Source organism: Choloepus didactylus, chromosome 4 (genome assembly GCF_015220235.1).
Source record: "Choloepus didactylus isolate mChoDid1 chromosome 4, mChoDid1.pri, whole genome shotgun sequence".
Taxonomy (NCBI): Eukaryota; Metazoa; Chordata; class Mammalia; order Pilosa; family Megalonychidae; genus Choloepus; species Choloepus didactylus.
This window is the reverse complement of record NC_051310.1, coordinates 97,854,855-97,879,980: the sequence shown is the minus strand read 5'-3', so window position 1 is coordinate 97,879,980 and position 25,126 is coordinate 97,854,855. Positions and strand designations below refer to the sequence as shown.

Below are 25,126 nucleotides of genomic sequence, written 5' to 3'. Positions count from 1 at the left end.
AGTCAGGGAGAGGGGGGTGGCTCTAACAATCAAATCTCCCTAGTGATCCTAGAGTTTTAAAGCTGCTGCAATAGTCTAATCCTTCAGTTCAGTCCTGCCACAGTTTGTCTCTGCCACTGACCCACAAGTCCTTGGTATTGGCGTATGGCTCCTGAGACTTGCAAGTGGGCCCCTCTTCCAGGCCGTGCACCCCGGGTCCTCTGTTGAGGGATGACTGTGCTATGTCACAGGTGAGTGCTGTTCCCCCAGGGCAGTTCTGGGCTGCTGGGCTGTGTAGGGAGGCTCCCAGTCTGCTGAAATGATGGCTGAATCGGGCTTTGTTAATTCACACTGCTCTACCTTCCCAACTCTGGGACAATCAGCTGAGGTTGCAGGGAAGGCTAATGTCCACGCCCAATTTTGTGGTGTGTGCCTGTTATTTGAAGCACTTCCGTCACACTGGGTTGTCTGGGGCAGTTCTGGGCTATGGGGCTGGCGATGGGCAGGAGTGTTTCCTGTCCACCAGGATGATGGCTGTGAGCGGACACCCCCCTTTTCTTGGGAAGTTGTGGTGTTTAGTGAATTTTCTCAGCCACTGGATTATTGCGTTTTGTCTCAGAGCTCTCCTAGTTCTGCTCTTGACTTGACCTGCCCAAATTGCAAGTCTTTGAAGCTTTCTGTATTGGGCTTCTTAGAGTAATTGTTTTAGAAAAAGAAAAAAGGATTAAAAAAAATAAAAAAAAAAAAAAGGGGCCCTCCTCAGAGATCTAATGGGTTATTGAAATGCTAAGAGACAAAGCAAGCAGGGCCATTAAGGAAAGGTCCACAGGGCAGAGAGATCAGCTTTTCTTCAGGATTTGCATATGCGCCTCAGGGCCTGAGCTCGGGCCTGAGCTCTGCCCTTCCCCTTTCTATGTTCACCAGAACTCCAAAAATCCTCCGCTTTTATTTTGGAGTTTTTCGTGTTGTTTTTTTTCTATGCCTGTCTCCTCTCTGCTGGGCTGGCTGCTCTCAGATTCTCTGGTGTTTGGTCTCCGTCTATCTATGGTTGGAGTTTGGATCAGCAGAATGAGTTTCCGATAAGGGCTGCCACTGCAGTTCTCCCTTCTCCTTCCCGGAGCTGACAGCCCCTCCTCCCATGGGACTGAGCCTGGCAGGGAGGGGCGCAGGTCCCCTGGCCGGAAAAACTTACAGATTTCGCTGATCTCAGCAGTTCCACGTTTTCATGAGTGTTGTATGAAGTATGGCCAAAGTCAGATTGCTCTGTGGTGTCCAGTCCATGCAGTTCCTGGCTTTCTACCTACTTTCCTGGAGGAGTAACTAAAACATACAGCTCACCAGTCTGCCATCTTGCCCCGCCTCTCTAGTTTTATTTTATATTTTTGTTTTGCCTCTGGTGGTCTTTGCAACAAATAAGTGAAATATTTACATAACACGAAATGTCACCTAGACTGCTTACTTAAATTTCTTTCATAACTAAATGTTTTAGCCAAATTGTGTAACTATAAAGATGACTAATTTGCATTTCATCTTCCTTAATTTCCTCTGTATCATCCACAGATGCAGATGAAAATGTACCATGAAATTATCAGAATACGTCAGGCAGAGAGAGGAGCAGGAAATGAGGGCAGGGGTGATTAATTCATCAGCTAACTTTCAACCCAAGTCATCAGCAGTGGATCTGTATTTTCAATTGCATAAATAAAATCTCAGGCACTTTTGCCCCCTTTCCATTCATCTTGAACATGTTGATGATACTTACATTTCTCATTTCAGGAATGACTATACCTGAAGAAGATGCTGATGTGGGACAAGGCAGTAAATATTGCCTTGTAGCAATTGGGAGACTCCAGGTAAGAGCAAACCCATAGCCTTTTCAATGTCACATAAGGGCTTATTATTGCAAAGAGCTGTAGGTTTGAATGCTGATTCTGACCTTTACTGCATATTAAGTATCTGTTGGGTTTCATATCTCATGCTAGGATGATTCCAAATGTGGGAGAAGAGAAGGGGTCTGTGAACTACAAGCAGCAGAGTTCTGGAGGCATTCAGGAGTTATAGCAGTTATTGTGCCAGTTATTGCAAAGTCAAGTTCTGCTCATATCATGTACCTATTTAATCGCCTTATATGTCTCCCCATGGTCTACAGGATAAAGTTCAAACTCATTACAACCTCATGTCCATCCCTCCCTCCTCCCTCACCACACTCTATTCCCAAATCACATCATTCTCTTTTCCATAAAGCCGCCATATACTTTCCCACCCCTGTGGGTATCGGTAGGCTGTTCATTCTGCCCAGAACCAACTAAAATGACTCCCCTATCCTCTTAGTGAAAATTAATCATTCCTTCCTCCCTCAGTTGCCATTCTTTTTTTTTTTTTTTTTATTAAATTCAGTTTTATTGAAATACATTCGCACACCATACAATCATCCATGGTATACAATCCACTGTCCACAGTATGATAACATAGTTATGCGTTCATCACCACAATCTATCTCTGAACATTTTCCTTACATCAGAAAGAACCAGAACAAGAATAAAAAATAAAAGTGAAAAAAGAACACCCAAATCATCCCCCCATCCCACCCCATTTGTCCTTTAGTTTTTATCCCCATTCCTCCACTCATCCATACACTAGATAAAGGGGGTGTGATCCACAAGGTCTTCACAATCACACTGTCACCCCTTGTAAGCTACATTATTATATGATAGTCTTCAGGAGTCCAGACTGCTGGGTTGGAGTTTGGTAGTTTCAGGTTTTTACTTCTAGCTATTCCAATACATTAAAGCCTAAGAGGTGTTATCTATATAGTGCATAAGAATGTCCACCAGAGTGACCTCTCGACTCCATTTGGAATCTCTCAGCCACTGAAACTATTTCGTCTCATTTTGCATCCCCCTTTTGGTCAAGAAGATACTCTCAGTCCCACGATGCCGGGTCCACATTCATCCCTGGGAGTCATACTCTGCGTTGCCAGGGAGATTTACACCCCTGGGAGTCGGGTCCCACATAGAGGGGAGGGCAGCAAGTTCGCCTGTCGAGATGGCTCAGTTAGAGAGAGAGAGGGCCACATCTGAGCAACAAAGAGGTACTCGGGGAGAATCTTCGGCACCATTACGTACAACTTTAGACTCTCCTTTGTGGTAATGAGCTTCATAAGGGCAAGTCCCTTGCTCGAGGGCTCAGCACATCAAACCTCCAGTCCCAATGTTTATGACAACATCAACACCAGTCCAGGTGAGGATGTCCAATCAGTTGCCATTCTTTCACTGTCTTATAGATGTGGAGTATATGCTTGGTCCCCTACTCAACTGCAAGCTCCTCAATGGCAGCAAACATGTCTTGTTTGTTGTGGGAATTAAATATGTTTAATAGAGACAATGTATGTAAACCCCCTGCACAACGTTGGACACACCCAGTAGCCACTCAGTCAGTTGGCCTGTTCACCTCTTTAAGGCTTTGAGTCTTCTCCATGCTAAAGAGGGGCAACATAACAGATAAGTTCAGAGAACACTCATCTTTTATGTCCCTGGTTTCCTGGGACATTTTCAGACAAATGATAAGCAGTTTGGTTCATGTATGACAAACAATGAGTGTTCCTTGCTGATGGGTGAAGAAAGAATACTTGAGTAAATTCAGTTCACAATGTATACTTCCCAAATATTTTGACCAGTGCCTTTAGGCTTATTTGCCATCCTTGTTAGTAAAGGGAAGGTGGAAGAAAGGATGGGTATCAACATGTTTTGAGCACCAACTGCATGCCAGGCATTTTAACATGCAGTATCTCTCTTGAACCTCACAACCACCCTATGAAATTGAGGTTTCATTATTCCCATTGACTGATAAGGAAAATGAGGCTCAGAAATGTAAAGCAAGAGGCTCGTATTCCATACTTAGTCAGAGGCAGACCAGGGCTATTTGAACACTTGAGACTTGTACTGATGACACAGAAGGATCTGTGAAAATTATATCAACATGATTTTTTCCATTCTCTGTCTGCATCTCTGCCAACATCCCCTCAACCATGGATTTTGCCCCATTGCAGGTGACTAGCTCTCCTGTGTGCATGGACATGAATGGGATGTCGGTGCCCACGGAGTTCTTATCCCGGCATAACTCTGATGGAATCATCACATTTGTGGATCCAAGATGCATCAGTGTGATTGGCTACCAGCCTCAGGTCTGTGGATAATTTTGGGCTCGTGGTAGTTGGCGAGAGATTTAACTTACTTTAAGAAGTACTTTTCTAATTTGCTCTAGATAGAACGCAGTGATAATATAAGGAGATGTAGCATGAAAATTCATCTGCCCTGCCTGAAGAGAGTGACATCCTTCCAAAGCAACAAAGGACATTATGGGCAACTGCACCACCTAAAACTAATTCTTCATTCTTTGCCCCAGCCATTCTGTTTCTCTAACTTATTTTTCACAAACTAGAAGTAAGATGCTCCACTTTAAATGGGCTCTCTGATTGATTAATTTTGATAAACATGAAATAGGGACTCTCCTTCTTGGAAACTTACAAAGCACATTAACATGTAAAAGACTCGGAAGAGTCTTGCAGGAAAGATGCCCACTTAATTTTACCTAATCCCTTGTTTCTCAGATGTATTTGGAAACCCTCTTACAGAGGATGCCTCTTCAGATCTTTATTCCAAACTCTTATTAAAAAGCCAGTATTATGAGAAACACAAAGAGGCAGGAGAGATTATTCCAGAATAAGAGAAACCAAAGAGATAAAACAACTATATGCAATGTAAGAGTCTTAACTGGAATCTGAGCCCAAAGACATATAGCTAGAAAAAACATTCAAGAGACTATTGAGGCCGTGTTATTATGGGCAGAATATTGGGTAATTTTATGGAATAATTATTGATGTTCTTAGATGTGATAATAGGTTATTATAATTTTGTAAGATAATATTTTTTATGAAGTACATGCAAAAGTACATAAGGGAGAAGCTTTATGATGTCTGCAACTTACTTTCACATGGTTCAGCAAGAAATTTGAGTATACATTAAATATATTTGAAAGAGAAAGAAAATGCAAAAATGGCAACATGTTGACAATTGTTGAATCTAGGTAGAGGATATACACGTGTTTATTGTACTGTTCTTTCTACCATTCTGTGGATTTAAATTTCTTTCAAAATAAAAAGCATTTTTAAAATAGAGAGAGACAAAGATATTTGTACTGAGGGACAAAGTTGATTTGAGTATTTTTTTCACATGAACTAGAAACAGTCCAAACCAGGAAATATTGGAACCCTTCATGTAATCATGTAATTCTACATCTCTTGTTCATGCAAATCTTGAGATTCTTGGACAGAATAAAAGGAAAATTCATCCATTTCCAAATTCACCATAACCTTCAAGGGCATTATAGTCCCAACCAGACCCATTTATCCACCAGCACCTCCTGCAAACATCTGAAATCTCCTTGGCATGAAGATAAGCTTCATCTCCACTGTCGGTGTCAGCTCACACTTAGGCCATTTGCTGATCTTGGTTCTGATCAGTGACTCAGTTTAAATCCTTTGCTGTTTAAGACACTTCCACTTGGGCCAGTTTCCTATAACACAGTTGGCGCTGCCTTTTGATGTTTATCTTATTCTGCTCTGTTTCATTCTGAAACACACTTTGTTTTGGGTTAATGCTGGGTCCTTTGAATAAAACATAGACTAGAGAAGGTAGATAGTAAACAGGCTTTTAACAAATACAGCTATTTTATGATAACAGCATTTCTTCAGCCGCAAGGGAGCTACAGTTTCCACATTTAAACAATTCCAATTTTCACATCTGTCCTCATGCTATCAGTTTGCTTTCTTTTTCTGTTTATTAAAATATGTTTATTATAGCTTACCTCTCCAGGGCAAATACAAAATTGGATTCTGAAGCTGCTGATCTAGTGCCTTAACAAAATTAGAAATTAATATGGAGTGGCCAAAAGAACTCAGAGTGGATACCAGGGAGCCAGTTCCATGATCACTCCAAGGGAAAATTTGCATCCACTTTTTTCCCTATAGCAGGACAAGCTGAAAGAGATGAGCAGAAGGGGGTGTGCCTGAACACTGCTGTCCAACAGCGAGTATGTAAATACGGGAAAGTGGAACTTGGGGTTTTTAAAGCTTATCTGTTTCATCTAGGATCTACTGGGAAAGGACATTTTGGAGTTCTGCCACCCTGAGGATCAGAGCCACCTGCGTGAGAGCTTTCAGCAGGTACCGCCGACGCCCACAGCCTGGGTATGGGCAGGTGTGGCTGCAGACCCCGGGGCCTGGGGGCCAGGCAGGCTGCAGGAGCCCGTCTAAAGCATCCTCATGGCCCTGCCCTGAGGGGGGGAGGGCAGGCACATCCGGAAGTGGTTATACATGGTGAGATAAGGGCACTACAGAGTCATGGAAAACAGTGCCCCAGAGCACCGAGGACTTAACGTCAGAAACAGTTCCCAGCAGAGGAAACTATTCCAGTTTTTAAAGGATGCACATCGGCTTTCCAACAGAAGAATCGAGAGAACATTCTAGACTGAGGGGCCAACATCCAGGTATGCAAAGAACGTGGCCTGGGGAGAAGGATACCCGTTTCCTTCTGGCTGCAGTGGACTAGCCACCCTGGGGGGAGGTGGTGAGCAGTGGTGAACAATGAGGCTGGTGAGGCCAAATGATGAAGGACCTGTATGCCAGGCTAAGGAATTTGAAATAACTCCTGAATTATTTGAGGGTAAGTGAGGATTCCTTTACAGATTTTAAGCAGAGCATTGTTTTTGGAAAGCAACTTTGGCAGCCCAAATGTGCAGGATAGACAGATGTGGGAAATACCTTGGAACAAGGATGAGTCAGGAAGCTGTTTAAATTGCCCAGGAAAGAGGTGATGGGTTTGGAAACAAGGCAGGAGCAAGTGACAATTAAAAATAGGAGGCAACTTAAGGAGACTGCTCTTGGGTTAGTGATGGTTTGGACAGACACGGTGAGGGAGAGAGAGGATTTAGCCTGCCCCTTGGAAGCCTGCGAGGATGCCCACCCCATACCTGCAGCATCAGCAATGCATCAGGCACCGGGGAAACCTTTTACGTGCACAGCCTTACTGAATCCTCACAACACGCATAAGAGGTACATGATTATCCTCGTTTGACAGGTGAGGCTAAATGAAGGAAAAGTGCCTTAAGGTTACACAATTAATGAGTGACAGAACCAGGATTCAAACTGAGGACTTGTCATCCCCCGAGTCTGGGGAGAGAGGGAACACACTTCCTCTGAGAACTCGCTTCAGCTCTAGCAAAGAATGGAATGAGCAGTGCTGCACGAAAGGGGGCCTTTGAGTTACTTTTTAAAAGTGGATGATATTTTGTCATTCATCTGAGAGAACAAAATGCTTGACCTGCTTTACAAGTGTTTCAGAACAAACCTCTCCCACAGCCAAGCTCTTGTATGGAAGGCACTGCTGTGTCTGCACGATAGACATGGCACTCCACTCCTGTGCCATCATGTGGGCAGATCTCTTAACCTTCCTGCTCCCTGCGTGCTCTGCTCTTTTCTTCTGAAACATCTCCCACTCCTGGGTTTCCTCCCACCTCTCTGGAAGCTCCTTCTCAGGCTCTTTTGCTGGTTCCTGTCTTCTCCCCAATTTCTAGGAGGCATGCTGCCCAGGGCTCTGTCCTTGGCTGCCTTGTTTTCTTTTCTCTCCATCATACCTCCCTAGGTGGTTCTACCCATTGGCCAGGCGACTCCAATCCAGACCGCCCCTTAAGCTCCACACCTGCTTCACCCTCCACTTGAATGTCCAGTGACCTTCAAGACAGAAGGCTTGCTTCTTCCCGCACAGCCCCCCGATCTCTCACACACCACCATCCACCTGGTTGCTCAGGCCAGAAACCAAGAAACATCCTTCACTCTTCTCTTCGTCTCATGCCCCACATCCTGCCATTCACAAGTCCTTCTAGTACACCTCCAAAATGTACCTGCAGCCCACTCCTCATTCCCACCAACTTGGACCAGGCCACCCCCATCTCTCATTTTGACTATTGCAGTGCTCTCCTTACTGGTCTCCTGCTTTAATCGTCCCACTCCAAGCCATTCTTAAAGCATAAATTCAGTGTTTGCTACATCTGTACCTAACACCTGCCAGTGGTTTTCCAGCATCTTAAAATAGAATGCAAGCTCCTCGGCCTGGCTGCATGCCCTGCATGAACCCAGCCTCGCTCCATCCCATCCTCGTGCACTACACTGCAGGCGCACTGGCCTTCTTCTAGTTCCTTAAACACATCATGCTTTCTCCCATCTCAGGGCCTTTGCGGGTGCTGTTCCCTCTGACCAGAATGCTTTTCCCTCACTCTTTACATGACTGATACTTTCTTATCCTTTAGGTTTCAACTCATGTCATCTCAGAGATACCACTTATGACCCCCCTGGCTAAGAAAGGCTAAGAAAGGCCCCCAGCCTCCTTCTCAGTCCTTGTTTTTCCTTCACTGCTCTCCTAGTTTTTAATCGTTTTACTTATGTGTCCATTGACTTGAGCTTTTCTTTTTCCCATCTCCTCTACTAAAATGTAAGCTCCCTGCAGCCAGCATCTTAGCTTGTCACCATTATATCTACCCTCTAGTGTGGAATCTGGCATATGGGTGGCATTTAATAAAGAAGTCTAAATGATCATTACCCTAAGGTGGATTTTATTTTGGAAAAACATGAAATTAGAATGGTTAAACATTTCAAGGTTATATTTTTTATGCCTTATCTTTGCTAAATGTGTGGGAATTATAAATTTTGCATCAGCCTAGTTTACTCAGGTGCGAGTCAGTTGGCTTCATTTTTCTGGGTATGTGGGAACGATGCCCTAGCAGTGTCTGTGCCCACAGCACATGCCTGGCCACTAGGCAGACTGTCTGGTGTCCCATATCTTATGTAATCCTCAACCCTACACAGTAAGTGTTGTCATCTCCCCTTTTCACAGTGGACACTGGGACTCAGAGAGGTTCGGTAGCTGGCCCACATCACACAGCAAAATGGAAACAGAACTGGGGTTGGAGCTCAGGCCTGCCTCCCCCCAGAGCATCCACTCTCAACACCACAACCCACACACAGGCCCCTACATCTGACAGAATGTTCTGCTGACATTGTCAGGACCTGGCTGGCTTTGAAAAGAAACAGAAGTAATTTAATATCTGATTCCACCCCAGTGTTTAGCTTAAGTACATCTTGCCCTGTGAGCAGCCACCTCATTCCTGAGGCAAGAGTTAGAAGCCAAGGCAGCAGCGCTTGAGAGCCAGCAGCCCTGGCCCCGGATACAGGGCTCAGCGGGCAGCAGCCGAGCAGCCACAGGGACATCCTAGAGCACGCCGGCCTTGGCCCCATGCTTGTGTTCTTTGGGCTGTGGCCACTGGTGGGCTGGATGGGAGACAAATGTTGATAAAGGGAAGTGGCTTATTTATGCAGAAGCACATGGGGTCAGCTAAAAGTGAGTTCTTGATCTCCAGATTTAAACAAAAGCATTCGAATGGCCCAGACGTGAGACCCTCAGAGTGTGATTGGCTCTGTGAGGGATTTGAGTGTGGTGGGGTGACAATGTACAGGGCTAGGGCCTGGGAAGCTTATGTTCTGTTCTCGGGTCCCTCTCTGGGCCACAGTTTACCTAGAAGTCAAATGGAGGGTCAAAGCCAGTGAGATGTAAAGCAGACTCCCATCACTTCTCCCTCCTCTCTGCTCAGATGCCTTCCAAGATGATGATAGTGATGATGATGATGAGGGAGGAAGCTGTTTTTGTGTACAGCTAGGCTGGGTCTTATGCCTGGTCTTTGTGATCTTCTGTATCAGCTTTGCACTTGAATTAAGCAAGGTTGGATGCATCACCCTGGTCCTACTACACTGAGTTGCAGGCACTGCCTTCCCTGCAGTGTCCAGCCTCAGACATTGGCTTGTGCCATGCCTTCTGCCAGGGGAGCCTTCCCCGCACAGCTTCACTTAGCAACATTTTGCCCACCCTCCAAAGTATCTTCCAAACCCATCTCCCTTCTGGAACCTTTTCTGGATCCCAGCCACAGGCTGTCTCCTCATCCGCCTTGTAGCCCTGGAACACTTAGAGGTTTGTAGCAGTGTTTGGCACCTTCCCTCTGGGTAACAGTTTGCTACGTATCTCTTGCCTCTGCTAGATGAGAAGCTCCTTGGGGCAGGGAGTCTGCCTTGGCTATGGAGATTCATGAAAAGACAATAAGACAGCGGCATTGGGGTTAGGCAGATCTGGGATCAGATCTGGGCTCTGCCGCTCCTGAGTCTTGAGGCCTTGCACAGGATATTTAACTTCTTTTATGTTCAGTTTCCAGATACACAAAGTGCTGTTATAAGGTACTTAGCACATAATGTGGCAGCTAGGAGGGCACCAAACTGTCGTTCCCCCTCCTTTATTCTTTAGCTGCAGCTCCAGGGGTCGTGCTCTGCACACAGCTGGTGCCTGGCACGTGTTGGTTCCATGGAGTTGAAAAATTTTGCACCATCTCAGACATTCTAGTTAGAAGAAAAATCAAAAGGCTCCCCACCTACACTCCTTCAGAGTGCAGAAGATGTGTCTCTAAACGTGGAAAGTGGCTGCCTCTTCCCCCTGTATTTTGCGTAGGCATGGAAGTGTCCCCCATGGACTTCTCAGATGCTGACCTGAGGGGAACATGGCCTTGTCCTCCAGCCCCTCTGAGGATGGAGCTAGGTTTCCTGCATCCTTGGTTCCGGGGCTACAGATTTGCTGTCAGGCAGCAACCCCTGAGCATCGCAGCCTTGCCTGACCCCACAGCTTCCCTCCTCACATGTGCTGCCAGGAAAGGCCTCCCACCCTCCTTGAGCTCTTGGTGTGGCTTATTTGTCACTCGAGGATTTCCCACCAGGGAGCCTTATCTGACATCATCAGGCCTTGATCTCTTCTGGCTTCCCCCTGAGTGGGGCCACCCAGAAAGATGACAGTCACCCCCAATGCATCAGCCCAGGACTTGGGGCCAATAGGCCCCTGCATGGGGTGTCTGCTCTGTGGCAGCACAGGCTATGGGGCAGGATACCGAGTGCCCCCCTGCTGCACGCAGGCCAATAGAGACCACAGATGTTAAACAGGGAAGAGACTCCACGTGCAATGGGCCTTGGGAGAGGGGAAGCCAGGCCATGTCTGACACCTGGAACCAGGGCCTTGTTCTTACCTCTGATCACCCTGTGGCCTCCCAGTTGGGCCAGCCCGGCTGCCGTGGGCCCAGGGCCTCTCCATCCCACCAGCCCCAGGACCCAATGGTCTGCACGTGCCCACGGGAGGAGAACCTGTTCACCCTGTTTTATCCTGGGGGTATAATAACATCCCCAGCTGGGACCCACCAGTCACTTCTATCTTTTCTCCCTCTTCTCCTTATGCTTTAGCCCCAAATGCTTCCTTCTGCACATCTTTGTATTTCTGAACGTGCATGGTGTGTATATGTCTGAGTGTGTGTATGTTTGTCTACACAGAACAAAAAACTGAGCTGTGAATCGAGAAAGAGACAAGCTTGTGATTTGGATGTAAGACCTTGGTTTCTACTTCAGCTTCTCCACCAAGGCTCTCTGATCTTGGGCAACTTATTTAATCTCTCTGAGTCACAGTATTATCATCTGTAATGAATAAAGCTCACCCCACCAAACTCTTGTGAAGATATACCTGGGATAATGCATTTGAAAGTATTTTGGAAACTAGACTGCAACATAAAAGTAGTAGTAGGTATTTATTTACAATTGGTAGTGCATACCAATTTATCATTTTACTATATCTTCTCCCAGAGTGTTTATTTGACCCAATCTGCAAAGTTAAACAGAGGTTAAGAATTGTTTAAGGTGAGGTATGAAGCAATAAATTCATGAATACAGTATGACTTCATAACTGAGTTAGATAATAGCTTCTGGGGGCCCTGGCACCAAACCCAGCATATATTAGCAGCCAAGGCAAAAACAGAAATACCCCAACTTGTAGAGTTTTCATGATCTGATTTGTAAAAGCTAAAAAGTCCAGCTGTAAAGCAGGCGTGTACTGGTTGATTTCTCCCATAGTGGGGACAGAATGATCCAACTGTAGTGCCGTTTCAAGGAGGCAGTGGACAGAGGGGTTCCCATGGCTTTACTAGGCTCACTTGCCTTCTGTCTCCCGCTCTCCCGTAGCCACAATGCCCCTATTCTGAGGTCCCGCTGGCCCTTGTGTGACCGAGAGCACTGCCTGTGCTGCCCTGGCCTTCTGTCTGGCACCTCCTTCCTCCCACTGACTTCCTTCTCCAAATGTTTTCTCAGGTGGTTAAGCTGAAAGGCCAAGTCCTGTCGGTCATGTATCGATTTCGCACCAAGAACCGGGAGTGGATGTTGATCCGCACCAGCAGCTTCACATTCCAGAACCCCTACTCTGACGAGATCGAGTACATCATCTGCACCAATACCAACGTCAAGTACGTACTCGGCCTTTGCCCTTTGCGGGATCTCAGTGCCTTTTCTTGAGTCCAGAGCTGGCGGTTTCATTTCGGGGTGATTTTCTTCCTGTAGACTCAACTGCAACTGGAAATCCCTGCAGGGAAGGACCAAGAATAGGGGAGACTGTGGACCCTGTCCCTGCCTCTCTCCCATGTTTCCACATCTCTATTCCCTCCCCATTTGAAAGAACTGAGAGGGTCAAGTGGAGACCCCCATGACACTCCGTTCCCCTCACCACAGGCAGGGCCAGGTGCTCTGGCTTCTGCTCCTCTTTTTCTCACCCTGAGCACAAGCCCAGCAGAGTGGGGGTTCTGCCTGGCATACCCCCTGTTCCTGGTGGAGCAGCTGCTTGCACCTGGTTCCTTGGTCCTGCTGAAGCCAGGGTGGGAAAGTGAGGCTGAGCCTCTTGGCAGTGTGAGATCCTGAGGGCAGGGGGAATGCAGGGAAGCATTCCTCCCTGCCCAGAGCCTGAGGATCCCAGAGCCCCCGCTGGCTGCACCACTCCTGTCCCTCTTGTGTGTTAGCAGATGGATTTAGACTCCAGTCTTGGTCCCACCATTTCCCAGCTTGTGACCTTGGGCGAGTTCCTTCATCTCTTAGCCTTCACCTCCTCAACTGTGAAACCGAGTGATAATCCCCACGTTATCGGGTTGTCATGAAGATTAAATGGGGTCAGGCTCCTCAATATGGTCCAGACGCTGAAATCACCTCCCAGAACAGTGTGTATGACCTTGGGCAGGTCACTCCTCTTCTCTGGATTTGGTCTCAAGGAAATCAAGTCTAAAGAACCAGCAAAGACAAAGGGAAAATGATACCCAAATATACACGAGCATACCCAAGCCGTGTCTAGAGAGTCAGGAGGCCGGGCCCTGCAGGGCTGGGAGGTGAGGTGATGTCATGAGAGCGGTCCTTTTGTTTCTGGTCCCTGACTCTCACTGCCTTCTATCTTCCCCGCTTCAACACAGTCAGTGTGGTCTGTTCCCAGCCCCCTCACCTGCTGACCCCTCTTCTCAGCAGCTGCCCAGGGGACTGAAGCTCCAGGCAATCACATTTCCTCGTGGTGCCCTCAGTACTTGCCAAGTCCTGCCCCTTGTTGCCATATCTGAGCTCCTTGTATTTGGGACCACCTGGGCCAGCTGCCACCACAAAGCAGCCTCCTTTCCAGGTAGTACCACCCTGTGTGTGCTCAGCCTCGGCCCCTGCTTCTGGGCCACGAGGCACAGCTTGACAGACGGGTTCACACAAGATGCCTGCAGAGGGTGAGGACAAAAGTGTAGGCTCCATGGCCAGACGACCTGGATTTCAATCCCAGCTCCCAACTGGGCAAATCACCTTCTTTTTCAAAGCCTCAGCTGCGTCATCTGTAAAATGGGGGGAATAACAGTACCTACTCTCCCAGAATCATAGAGTTTATGTAGAGTCTGCGTATAGATATTGCATGTGAAGCACTCTAGCATACCAGGCACAGAGTTGGCACTTGGTAAACAAGATCTGCAAGGGATATTATTGATGTTTTTATCAACAATATTATCAACCTTGCCACCTCTTGCAGCTGCTTCACAGTTTCTTGGGTTGCTTCTTACAAGCTGCCCCAGATCATCTTTGGTTTTCTTAAGTCCATGGCCCCACTCCCTTCTCTGGGCAGATAATCTTGCCTTCCAAGCCAGAACACTCCTCATGAACCTCTGCCTGTGTGTGAGAGTATATGTCTCAGTCCCCCTCTGTCCTTCTCCTTTTCTGGCCTCTGGCAGGAACTCCTCCCAGGTGAAGCCCTTAACTTTCTTCCTAGCTCCCCACACATCCTCTACCTCCCATGGCCCTCACTTCTTGTCCATTTCCATGAGCTCTTTCCATGGCCTTCAAATAGGCATACAACTCCCTGGCCTTGGAAACCCTTGTCTTGCCCATCCTCCAGATCCTTCTCTCCTGCCTGGCCCTGCTGTGTGTCTCTGTGGTGCCTCCGACTTCCCTATTCATCTTGCCCCTTACGCTCTGACTTGTGTCCACAATCATATTGAAATTGCTCTCTCAGCAGCCTCCAGTGACCCACGTGCAATCATTTGTTCTCACTGGTCGTTCTCCCCAAACTGTCTGTCTGGCCAATTCTCTTTCTTTACATCTACTCCTTTGGCTTACTTGGTCCTCTGATTCTTCTTCTACCTCTGGTTTCTAGTCAGGACTTTCTTGGATACTTGTATGGGGGAACACATATAACAAGACAGAGCCACATGTGCAAAAGATAGCTTACACTTTATTTTTTCTACATCTGAGTTTATTCACTGCTGGGTAACCTTGGTGAAATTAAGTGTTTTATTTCTCCCACTTGGGAAGGGGGTTTCTTCACTCAGGAAGCAGGGAGGTATCCTCTAGTGTCTGGCACTGGCCTTGAAGAAAACAGCAGAAGCTTGAGTAACACGAGTAAGAGACAGAAGCACAGAGCTCAGTAACCCACTACTTTTACGTTATTCAGCAAATGGGGCACAGAGAGAATTGTGCATAAGCCTCCCTTTCAGGAGCTCTTTGAGTTGGGGGCCAAGGTAACAGGGTGTGCTGACTGCCCCATGGAGACTGGGTCGGGAGTGGGCACAGGAGGAAAATGCCAGCGCCAATCTGCTTGTCATCTGCTCAAGCCCAGGGTTTGTCCCAGGCTCATACATCCCGTCACAGGCCCCTCTGCAGTCACACCGGGCTGCTTGTGCTGGAAGCCAGGACATGGTTGAGCACATCACCCATTCAGAGTCAGGGCACTATTCTAGAAGTCCGGATTTTTAGATACCAAAAAAATGACTGATTCCTAAGGAGGGTACCTCCTGTTATATTCTCTTCCATGTGTCCCGCTCACCTCCTCTCCTCCTTTTCCACACTTGTGCTGTTTCTCTTTCCCAGTCACTTTCACAGCCATGGCCATGGAGCCTGGCACACACTAGGGGTTCTCAGTTGATGAGACAGAAGCATCAAGGGTAATGGGAACAGCCAGTGACAAGTCCCTCCTGTCGGTGACGCTGCAATAGAGAGCGTGTCCCAGGCTGGGGTCCCAATGGAGTGCTCTAGGTTTGCATCACAAGAGCTCCCCTTCAGGGACTGAAGCGCCCCTTTTCTAGGTTTCTGGTATTTTTAAAATTTTTGTCCTCCTTCATTCATTTCATTCATTTCATTTGTACAAGCTTCAGCTGTCAAAATTGAATGTTTTTGTTGAGAACTAAGTGCAGTGCATCAGCTACTCACCGAACACCTTGAAGGGCCCAGGCCTGCAGCGGGTGTCAGGTAGGTTCAAGGTCCTCGTTATGGTCCTGCCTGTAAGGCCACGGAGAGCATGAGAAGGGCCAGAGGGAGGCTCAGAGACCAAACACCCAGGGCCTCAGAGAAAGCACACAAGGAGGCAGTGCTGCAGTGGGGCCTTGCAGGAAATAAAGAGCACCTTCTCAAGCCAGTCCCCAACAGGGGTTTTCATTTCTCTTTCTGAAGGTTAGACAGCACTGCCAAAATAGAAAAAATCATTCCATAAAGGGGTGTCCCTACATGTTTTCCCAGGATGATTACTCTTGGCAGCTCCCTGAAGTTCCATCGGATCAGCGTGTCCCTTGGGGACCCAGACTTACATCCAGAAACCTGACTCTAGTAGCCTCTGAACAGAAGGGTCTTCAACTGGTAAAGACAGCTGGAAAAGTGCACTGTGGACTGTAGAGGGCAGTGTTAACTGTGGATGAGAACAGGCCAGCCCTTTTTTGAGTTCCTGAGGCTTAGCTTTGCCAGCAGCAGGAGGCTGGGCCTGGGTGGGAGGGTGGGGTAGGGGGGTGGAATCGTGCCTTCGGTTGCATTCAGTCAAGAGCATCCAAAAGAAACTTCCTGGAGAAATTCAGTATCTAATGTTTAGCATTTGTGTGACACTGCTGAAAAGAAGGCCTCTTTTTCACCCCTGCATTTTTTCCTATTATGTCAGTGCAGAACGGAATCCAGAAGAACGCAGACTCTTACTTAACATGCTGGTTGTACAACTTTGAATACTGCCCATGTCTCTGGCATTTGGGGTCGACACTTGTTTTTGTGGACAAGTTGTGGGCTGTTTCTGAGCCTGAGTCATTCAGTGTTTTTACATCTGCACAACCTCCCCGCTGTGCTTTCTTCATTTCCAAAATCTGTTTATGGGAGTCATCTGAAGTTATCCCCTTTGCGTTCGCACAGGCTGAGCTCTGTTTCCTGAGAAAGCGCCATTCCAAAACCTTTGTAGATTTTCATAACTACAGCTACTTGTTGTGCTGTTGTGGGGGTTCTCCCAGGCTCAGAGTCAGGTTTGCCATCTCTCCAAGCTGCTCAGCCATCCAGGAGTGTTTGGTGATTACCTGCTTCATGCCCAGCCCAGCTGGCTGGGTAGTGGGCAGGAGGCAGGGAGTAAATGTGGGTACAAGAGAAGTTATAGGAAGTTACCTTCCTGGACTCTGCAGAACTTAGAGCTAGTAAGGGGCTCAAATACCCCGCCCCAAACCTGGGAGTTGTCCTGGGCTCCTCCCTTTCAATCACCCACTGTAGACAGTCAGTCACAGGTTCTCTCTGTGGTTCTGTCATCCTTCTCCCCGCCTCTGCCTCCTCTGCCATGCCCTTGGGGAGGCCTTCCCCATCTCCCAAGTGATCACTGGGCTCTCTTCCTAACGAGGCACCCCCTGCCTTCAGTCTGACCGCAGCTGAGCCGACCTCCGTGGTCCAAGGAGCCCTCTCTCTAAAACACAGAACCTCACCGCTCTCTGTCCCTGAGGAAATAAATTCCAACCCCCAAACAGGCACTCTGAGTCCTTCACTGTATTCTCTCACCTGCTTTGTCTCATATCACCAGCCTCTTTCCTCCATGTGTTCTGTGCTCCAAACACACTGAACTTACACTTGGTTCTTCCCCTTACTCCTCGATACCTTTGTACATGCTGTTCCCTCTGCCTGGAATTCCTTCCCCTTTGAGCCTGGAGAACTCATCCTCTTTCAGGGCTCAGCTCAAATCTTATTTCCTCTATAAAGCATTCCCCAACAACCTCCCCATCCTGCATAGGCATGAGGACACACATGGGGCTCCTCACCTGCTCCTCTGCCATCTCAGTGCGTCTGGTCTAATGTTCATCCCGTATCACTCTGTTTGCTTGTCTCCTCTCTAGACCAGCTACTGTGTCTTACTGATCTCTGTACCTCCAGCATCTTTTTCAGAGCCTGGAAGGAAAGAAAGGAAAGAAGGAAGGGAGAGAGGGGAGGAGGGGTTTCCCATGGCCCATCTGGGGACAGCGAGGCCTCCGCTGAGGAGGAGGGCTTGCCTGCGGGGGAGTAGGAAATCCACCACACCCAGAGCATCGGATCGGGTCAGCTTGAAAGCCACCCAGGCTGAGCGGGGAAGGAGGGTGCACTCAGGAGGGAGGCATACACTGTTGAGAGTCGGTATCAGTGCCTTCCAACTCTGGATGGCAAGCTTAGAGGATATCGGTGGGGTGAGGGGTTGGAAGTCACGCTTCCCATGGGCGTGTGGGTCTGGGGAGTGGGATCAGGTACCCTCAAAACACACAGAAACACCCGAGTCTTCAGCTTCAGGGAGCTGGTATCTGGGCAGAACACCATCTCCACTAAGGGAGTGGGCTTTGGAGCCAGATCACCTGGGACTGTGTCCTGGCCTTGCATCTATGGGCTGTGTGTCTTTGGGCAAGTCATTTAACCTCCTAAAGCCTCAGCTCCCTTTAGCTATAAATTGGTTTACAACTGCTTTCTCCCAGTGTTGAGATAGGAATCCTTCGAGAAACCATATGATCCAAGCCCAGCACACAGTCATGCAGAGGGTGCTCAACCAGCGGTTCGTCTTACTAGCCTTCCTCTGGTCATCTGAGTTCCCGGAGCCCTCGCGATGCCTCCAAGCAGTTTCCCCTTACTCCCAGGGGCCCAGTTATGCGCTGCCTCTGAAATTCCCCCTAATGACTTCTTGCTCACTTACTCAGGCTGTGTAAAAATCCTTTGTCTAGGGAGCCTCAGAGATAATTGACAGCATCTGCCTAGCTCCTGCCCCTCCCAGGCGCAGGGAGGCGGCGCTGACTGGAAACCAGGGCCCGGGCCTGGAGCACTGGCTTCTGATCATCAGCTGCCGTCCGTCAGCTAACGGAGGGGCAGCTGTCTGCTGCGGTGGGCACCTGGTCCCCTCGCTTGTGCCCTCGGGCAGCTTTCTCCTGAGCAGCGGTGCCTTCTCTCTTGCTGGAATTTGCAAGCACACCAAGGTTTATTTTTATCCCATTGCTGTGAAATGTGCGAGAATCCTCCTCAGGCCTCTTCTCAGGGTAGGGGCAGCCTGTAGGTCAGCACTTCATCTTTTTCATGCCCTCAGCTATGAAAGCAGAAGCCCAGAGGCTGTGGGTTGGGGATGCTGATGTCCAGACTACAGAGGAAGTGAGGTTAGGATCCTGGGGATTTGCCAGGCAACCTTGAGACTTTATTTCCACATCCCAGTGAAAGGAGCTTTCTCTGGTCTGGGATCCCAGAAGGGAACAGAACTGAGAACAGACTCCCTGCTTAGTGCCAGGGACCCACGCCATGCCTTTCTACAAATTAGAAACACGTGCCCTTCCTCCATGCAACCCAAACCTGCGCTAGGCAGGGGCCGGGCAGGTGGCTTCGGCTGGGTTTTGGGCCCACTCCCGCACCTCCCCCTGCCCAATAGGGCATAGCGGCCCAACCCCCACAGTGGCTCTGCCCGCTCCCAAAGGGACTGTCCTTGGGCTCCACACAGGATCTGAGCCAGGGGAGGGAGGCGGGGAGTGGTGGTTTAACATTCCCTGGCAAAACACTTGTGGGTCAGAGGTTGGGCTCTGGGAAACTTGTGAAAAGGGAGGAGGGTGGTCCACAAATTCCTGCCAGCGTGGGGAGTTCATGACTCCAATCCCACAAAAAGGAAAGAGAAAGGGAGAGCAGATTTTTCTCACACCCTGTGTCTTGCAGGACCCCAGACTCTAGAATGGGAGGCGTGGAGTGATAGACCTTGTTAGGGTAGTGGGCATTTAGCCTGGACGGGGGCAGCAGCCCAGGATGGGGAAAGAGTGCATGGTCCACAATGAGTCAGACCTGGATTCAAATCCTGTTATGTGTCACATTCTAGCTCTGTAGCCCTGGGCCTGTCATTTAAACTCTCTGAGCCTCAGTTTCTTTATCTGTAAAATGAGAATAATACTACAGACGTGTAAAAATGTTGGCAAAGTACTAACATAGTGCATGACTATCAGTGTGTCTGATTTTAGAGATGCTGCAAATGAAAGCTACTGGTGTCCCAAGATGCAAATCAAAATAAAACGAAACCATAAATTAAGAATAAGAATACAAAAAAGTTCTAATTTTTTTATTTATGATCATATTGATCCTTTTTAAAACTTTTGATATATCAAATTGCTTAGAAAATTCTTTTTTTCATGCTCCGGCTTTGCTGGTCTTAGAAGCATGGGCTTAGAGCACCTGGTGGGAAATCACATGCTTCTGGTTTTATCATTATCCTCTTCCCTAGGCTCCTGCCAAGGTTAGGCGACACACTGTGTGCCCAGATGAAAACCTCATTCTTGCAACATCATGGCTCCTAACTCACTGTACTGCAATTGCTCATCTACTTTTCTCCTTCCCCCGGAGACTGTCAGCATCATGAGTGCAGGGACCGTGGGTTCTGAGTTGCGTTCTGTCCCCAGTGCCTAGGCCGGGGCTTGGCTTTGACACTTCACTTGACTCAATACAGTTCCCTGAATGGATAACTCATCTGGGTTTAATTCTAAATAGACTCTTCCCTAGGCCCTGCAGCTGAAGTTCTCTTCTAAGTCTTCTACACAGAAGGAACACGCACAAGGCAGGGGCCACTTGAAGTGGAAGACGTGGCTGGAAGGAGCAAATCGCATTCAGAATGTACATCTCTGAATACCAAGAAAGAGTTTCAAAACGACTTATAATTCATTTTGTGTTTCTCCAAAGAGAAGAGTCAGAACCCAGAGTAACAGTTGTAGGGAGGTGGATTTGGGCTCATTACGAGGACAGACTTGTTATAATTATTTTGGTCTGCAAATGGAACAGGCTGCCTCATAGAGTAGTGAGCTTCCCAGCACAGGAGGTAGTCAAGCAGACACTGACCAGTTGCCTGTCAGAGATGAAGTACAGGGGAATGCTGTATCAGGTGCTGTGGGTAAACCACCTCTTATTCTGTTTACCTTTTTATCACCTAAGAACAGTCAGTAGATAGTGAGTGACTCTGCTTTAGTGTATTACTTGGAATGGGACCTGTCTTGCTCAGTCTTTGCTACCTGCAAGCATGGTGGTTGTGCTGGATATTTCTGTTGGCCTTCCAGATCCTCTCTCCACATGCTTCTGCCCTCCACACGCTTCTCCCTGGGAGGGAGGTCGAAGTTAACCTTTAGGGACAGCATCACATTGGCACCCTTTCTCTTTGGCTCCTGGCTGAGTTTGCCAGTGGGAGAGGTAGACTGCAGACAGGAGTGAGAGTAGGATAGGAAAGAGGGTCTGGCCACCTCCCTGAGCTGGGTAGTGGCTGCAGCATCGCTAAGCCAGGCTCCTGGCGGGCAGCCCTCTCTCACCACTACTGCTCCATCCCCTGCCCCTTCAGGGTGGTGGTGGCTTCCCACTGTGACCAGCCTGGAGTTCTTCACCATCCACATTGGGTTGCTATTGCCCCACCACACCTGTTAAGCAGCATCCTCTTTAATCACCCCTTCTGAGGGTATCATCTATGTTCTGCAGATATTTAGCATTGCCAGGCCTCAGTTTCCTCACCTGTAACGAGAGGTTGCAAAAATACCTACTTCAAGGTCTGTTGTGAGCTTCACGTGAGTTGTAATGAATGCAGGCTCTTGGCAAAGGGCCAGGGCACATGCTTAGTGGATGCAGGTGTCCTTCTCACTTGCCTTCCACATGTCGAACTGCCCATTGGCCTCACCACACCACCTCCTCCTGAGCGGGAGCCTCCAGATCCTCGCCAGGCCTGAGCTTTTGTCAATTCCGGCTGCTGTGATCCAGCCACGAGCTCATGGGGGTTTCTCTCCAGGGATTGCTCCCTGCTGGTGCTGGCTGCGCCACCGTGCACACCTGCTCTCCTTGCCGGTGAGTGGCTTCCCTCTGCTCAGTAGCAGGCTCCCCTCCTGCTCATCCTTCAGGCTCTCAAGTTGCCCCCCTCTCTCACCCTCCCCTCACTTCCTGCCTGTTGAACACCTCAGGCCGGGGGTGAATGGGGGGTTGTCCTGTGAGCAGTTTCTCTGTGGGACCCTGCTGCCTCCCCGGAGTGAGAAAAGCTGAACCACAGGTTAGAAGGGACCACGAAGATTGTTCTTGTTTCAAAACAGACAGTGAAAATCAACAATGAGAAATGAACATCCCTAATCTTTCCAATTAATGCCACTTGAGAGACTGTTTTCTGTGCCTTTTCAGACTGTTCACCCCCATGAGATGTCAGGTTCGTAGCCATCACCGTAATGTGCAGAACATTTTGTGCTGGACTTTCATGTGCTCTCATGCATACTCCCCATATTTCCAGATAATCTTCAGTGTGCCTACTGTTAGTGTTTGTGGAATAGTCACTTGGTAAATTTAATATCCATAATTTACAAAGTCCCTCCCCTATTACAGCCAACTCTACAATGAACATCTGCAGGGAGAGCTCATATTTCCTTCCGTGGAGTGTTTTCCTTAGTGCCACCCCAGCAGCAGGGTGACGACCTGGAAGAGGGGAGCGTGTTCACCGTTCCTAACGTGGATTGCCGTTGTCGCTTTCCAAAAGCATTTTATATATACACACTTCTCCAGCAGAGTGTGGCAACAGTAGTTTCACCACAAAGCCACCATGTTAAACTTGTCATTACCAACTCAAGGTGAAAAATTGCACTTCAGGGTGGTTTTGATTTGTGTTTATTTTGTTATTTTCATGGTGAAAATGTTTGCCTAAACTTGCATATTAAATATGTTTATTTTTGCTTCTGTTGCCTGCTCATGTCCTTTGATTCATGGGCAGGGTAGAACTTTTGATACTAATTTGGATTACATATGACATCTAATAATTTTTTTTGCCTGCCACTCTTACAGGTAGAGTTGAAAAAAGGGCCCCGTGATTCTGTCCCAAACTTAAGTTCTCAGCTCTCCCTAGAAAGTAACCCAGTTTCCATATTTCAGAACTTAAAGCAGCCATTTCTGTAATAAGCCTTTTTCTTTGGGCCCGAGTTGCTTCGAGTCAGAAGTGTTAGGTCAAATCCTGGCTGTCTTATATCCTGGCCACTTGTTGGTCTGGTGATTTTGACAGCAACTTAACCTCTTTGAACTTCAGTTTCTTAATTTTTAAATGGAGATAAAGTAACCACTAGGAAAGTTTAGGGTTAAATAAGAAAATGTAAACTCCTACCAGTTTATAGGTTAGCATTAGCTGAAGCCAATTCTTTCTTCAGCACTAAACAAAACTGCTTTTTTTTTTTTGGCTAAAAAAAAAAATCAGTAGTCTGATATCTTCTTCATAAAATGAAGTCATAATTTGAAAATTATCTCTTAAATATCTCAGTGCAGCAACCTAAACTTGAGTCATGATGTGAGATATAAAAACGGGAAATTGCAAACAATATAGAGATGCATGGGGTGTCATCCACTATGCCTTGGGGAACAGGGAGAGTTCTGGTTCAATCTGGGCACCTCCTTTGTCTTCATGACACTATTTGTTGACTTTCTGTTTCACAGGCAACTTCAGCAACAGCAGGCAGAATTGGAAGTGCACCAGAGAGATGGGCTGTCATCCTACGATTTATCACAGGTTAATTTCTGGAAAACCCTTTCCCAGTTGGAAGTGTCTCCAACCCAAAGGGGGTACCCTGGACTGGGGACTAAATTCAGCCTTTCGCTTGAGCCCCAAAGGGTGCCACCCCCAGCAGTGCAGAGAGCATTTTTAACTCCTGGTGGTCACTGTGGCTCCTCCAAGCCGAACTGAGCCAGGGAGAACATAAAGCATGTGAAGACAGGGAAAGAACTATGAGCCATCACCACCCAATAATGAGAATTTCCAAAGGGCAATGGAAATTTCAAAAGGCTATGAACTCTAGTACCAAGATAGTCAGAAGCCAACAAAAGCAGGCTTGACCCTTTTCAGTCCCCCAGCTTCTAGCTGTTTCTCCTGCCTTCTTTCTGTGACTCTCTTCCACAGCACGCCTCTTTCTCTCTTGCTCAGTCTCTCCCCCCTTACCTGTATTGCCTGTCTCCTCTCCTTCGCCTGTCCCCTGTGCTCCCGTCCCTTCCCCTCTTCCCTGAGTCTCTTCTCACTGCTCCTGGGGGCTGGCCAGCTAGAGAAACTGCAGCCCTGGTTGGCATTTGGCCTCTTTCCTCCATTAAGCTTTATGTTCCCTTTTCTTGGTATTTACAGAAAGTCAACTGCTTTTCATTTATCTCTCTCTAGGAAAGTAATCCATGGGGTCTGTTGCCCTTTCTGTGACCTCTAGTTCCCATCTCCTTCCTTGGCTTTTGCATCTAGAAAAGGTCCCCACCCTGGAAAAGCCAAGCCTGAACTGCCAGTGATTCCAGAGGGAGGGGGCTCTGATGAAGGAGAGCTGGTGACTGCTGCAAACACATTTTCTGTGCCTCACACATGGGTTGCTGTTGTGTTTTAATGTGCAAACAGGTTCCTGTCCCTAACCTACCAGGTGGTGTTCATGAGGCCGGGAAGTCTGTGGAAAAGGCAGATGCAATCTTTTCCCAGGAAAGAGATCCCCGATTTGCTGAGATGTTTGCAGGAATAAGCACATGTAAGTTTCCAAACGTGAGAATTCTCTGTTGTGCACTGAGTCGGTGAGGATGTGGGATTATAGTGGCTTTTGGCCATGTAGCGAGAGCCACACATAGAGACAGAGGGCCAGGGAGGGTGCATTTTGAATGACTATTGCACAGTGCAAAAAGAGCACCAAATACAGGAGTCAACCCTGGCCTTTCTTCTTACTTATCCATTACCGGGGCAATTACTAATCCTTCCTGGGCTGCTTACACCTCATCTTCAAAGATTAAGGGGTTGGGATGGATGAGCTCTGTTACCCATAACTGTACAGTTTAGTTTTATTAAGCTGAAGACATGCCCCTGTAAAAAATCTCCATTGAATCCCTAACAGAAAGAGGACCACATTTTGAAATAAAAACATGAAATATAAGAAAAAATAAAAATAATCCACTATCCCGCCACCTGTATATAATCATTTTTAACTCTAAAGTTTGTCCTTTCTGTCTTTTTCTGCATATAGGAATCCTTTTTATGTATAAAATTGAGCTCATACTGTTCAGTAGCTTACTTTGTTCACTGGACAATTTATTATGAACATATTCCAAGGTCATTAAACAATCTAAATCATTTTTATCACTTGCACAGCATTCTATTATATGGATGTTCCATAATTCATTCAATTAATCCTTTATGGTGGTGATTAGGTTGTCTATTTTTGTCAGTATTGCTGTCAGAGAAAATGGTGCATTTCTAGTGTAAGATGTCGTATGAAGCTCATGTTTAACCGCCTCACTCTCCCACTCGAATTACTCCTGAGATTATCAAAATATAAAATTTGGAATGTCTCTGTTTCAAAATTTGGAAAAATTTCCATTTCCACGTGATCAAGAAATGTATGCAAGGTACAGTGAATTCAGGATCGATTGAAAGGAGAAAGCAGTTGGCTCATAGACAGCCTGCGAAAC

General features: G+C 47.5%; 1 protein-coding gene across 6 annotated transcripts in view; it reads left to right on the top strand.

The window, feature by feature from the left end:
- Positions 1–25,126, top strand: part of ARNT2 (aryl hydrocarbon receptor nuclear translocator 2) — a 214,929-nt gene that overhangs the window by 166,928 nt on the left and 22,875 nt on the right. For all 6 annotated transcript variants that reach the window (XR_005216382.1, XM_037833232.1, XM_037833235.1 and 3 more), the window contains exons 9-14: positions 1,756–1,832; positions 4,028–4,162; positions 6,128–6,202; positions 12,254–12,405; positions 23,141–23,213; positions 24,072–24,195. Coding sequence is in view for 5 of the 6 variants with exons in the window: in XM_037833232.1 (XP_037689160.1) it covers positions 1,756–1,832; positions 4,028–4,162; positions 6,128–6,202; positions 12,254–12,405; positions 23,141–23,213; positions 24,072–24,195 (636 nt within the window). In the remaining variant the exon portion in view is untranslated. The remainder of the gene's footprint in view (positions 1–1,755; positions 1,833–4,027; positions 4,163–6,127; positions 6,203–12,253; positions 12,406–23,140; positions 23,214–24,071; positions 24,196–25,126) is intronic.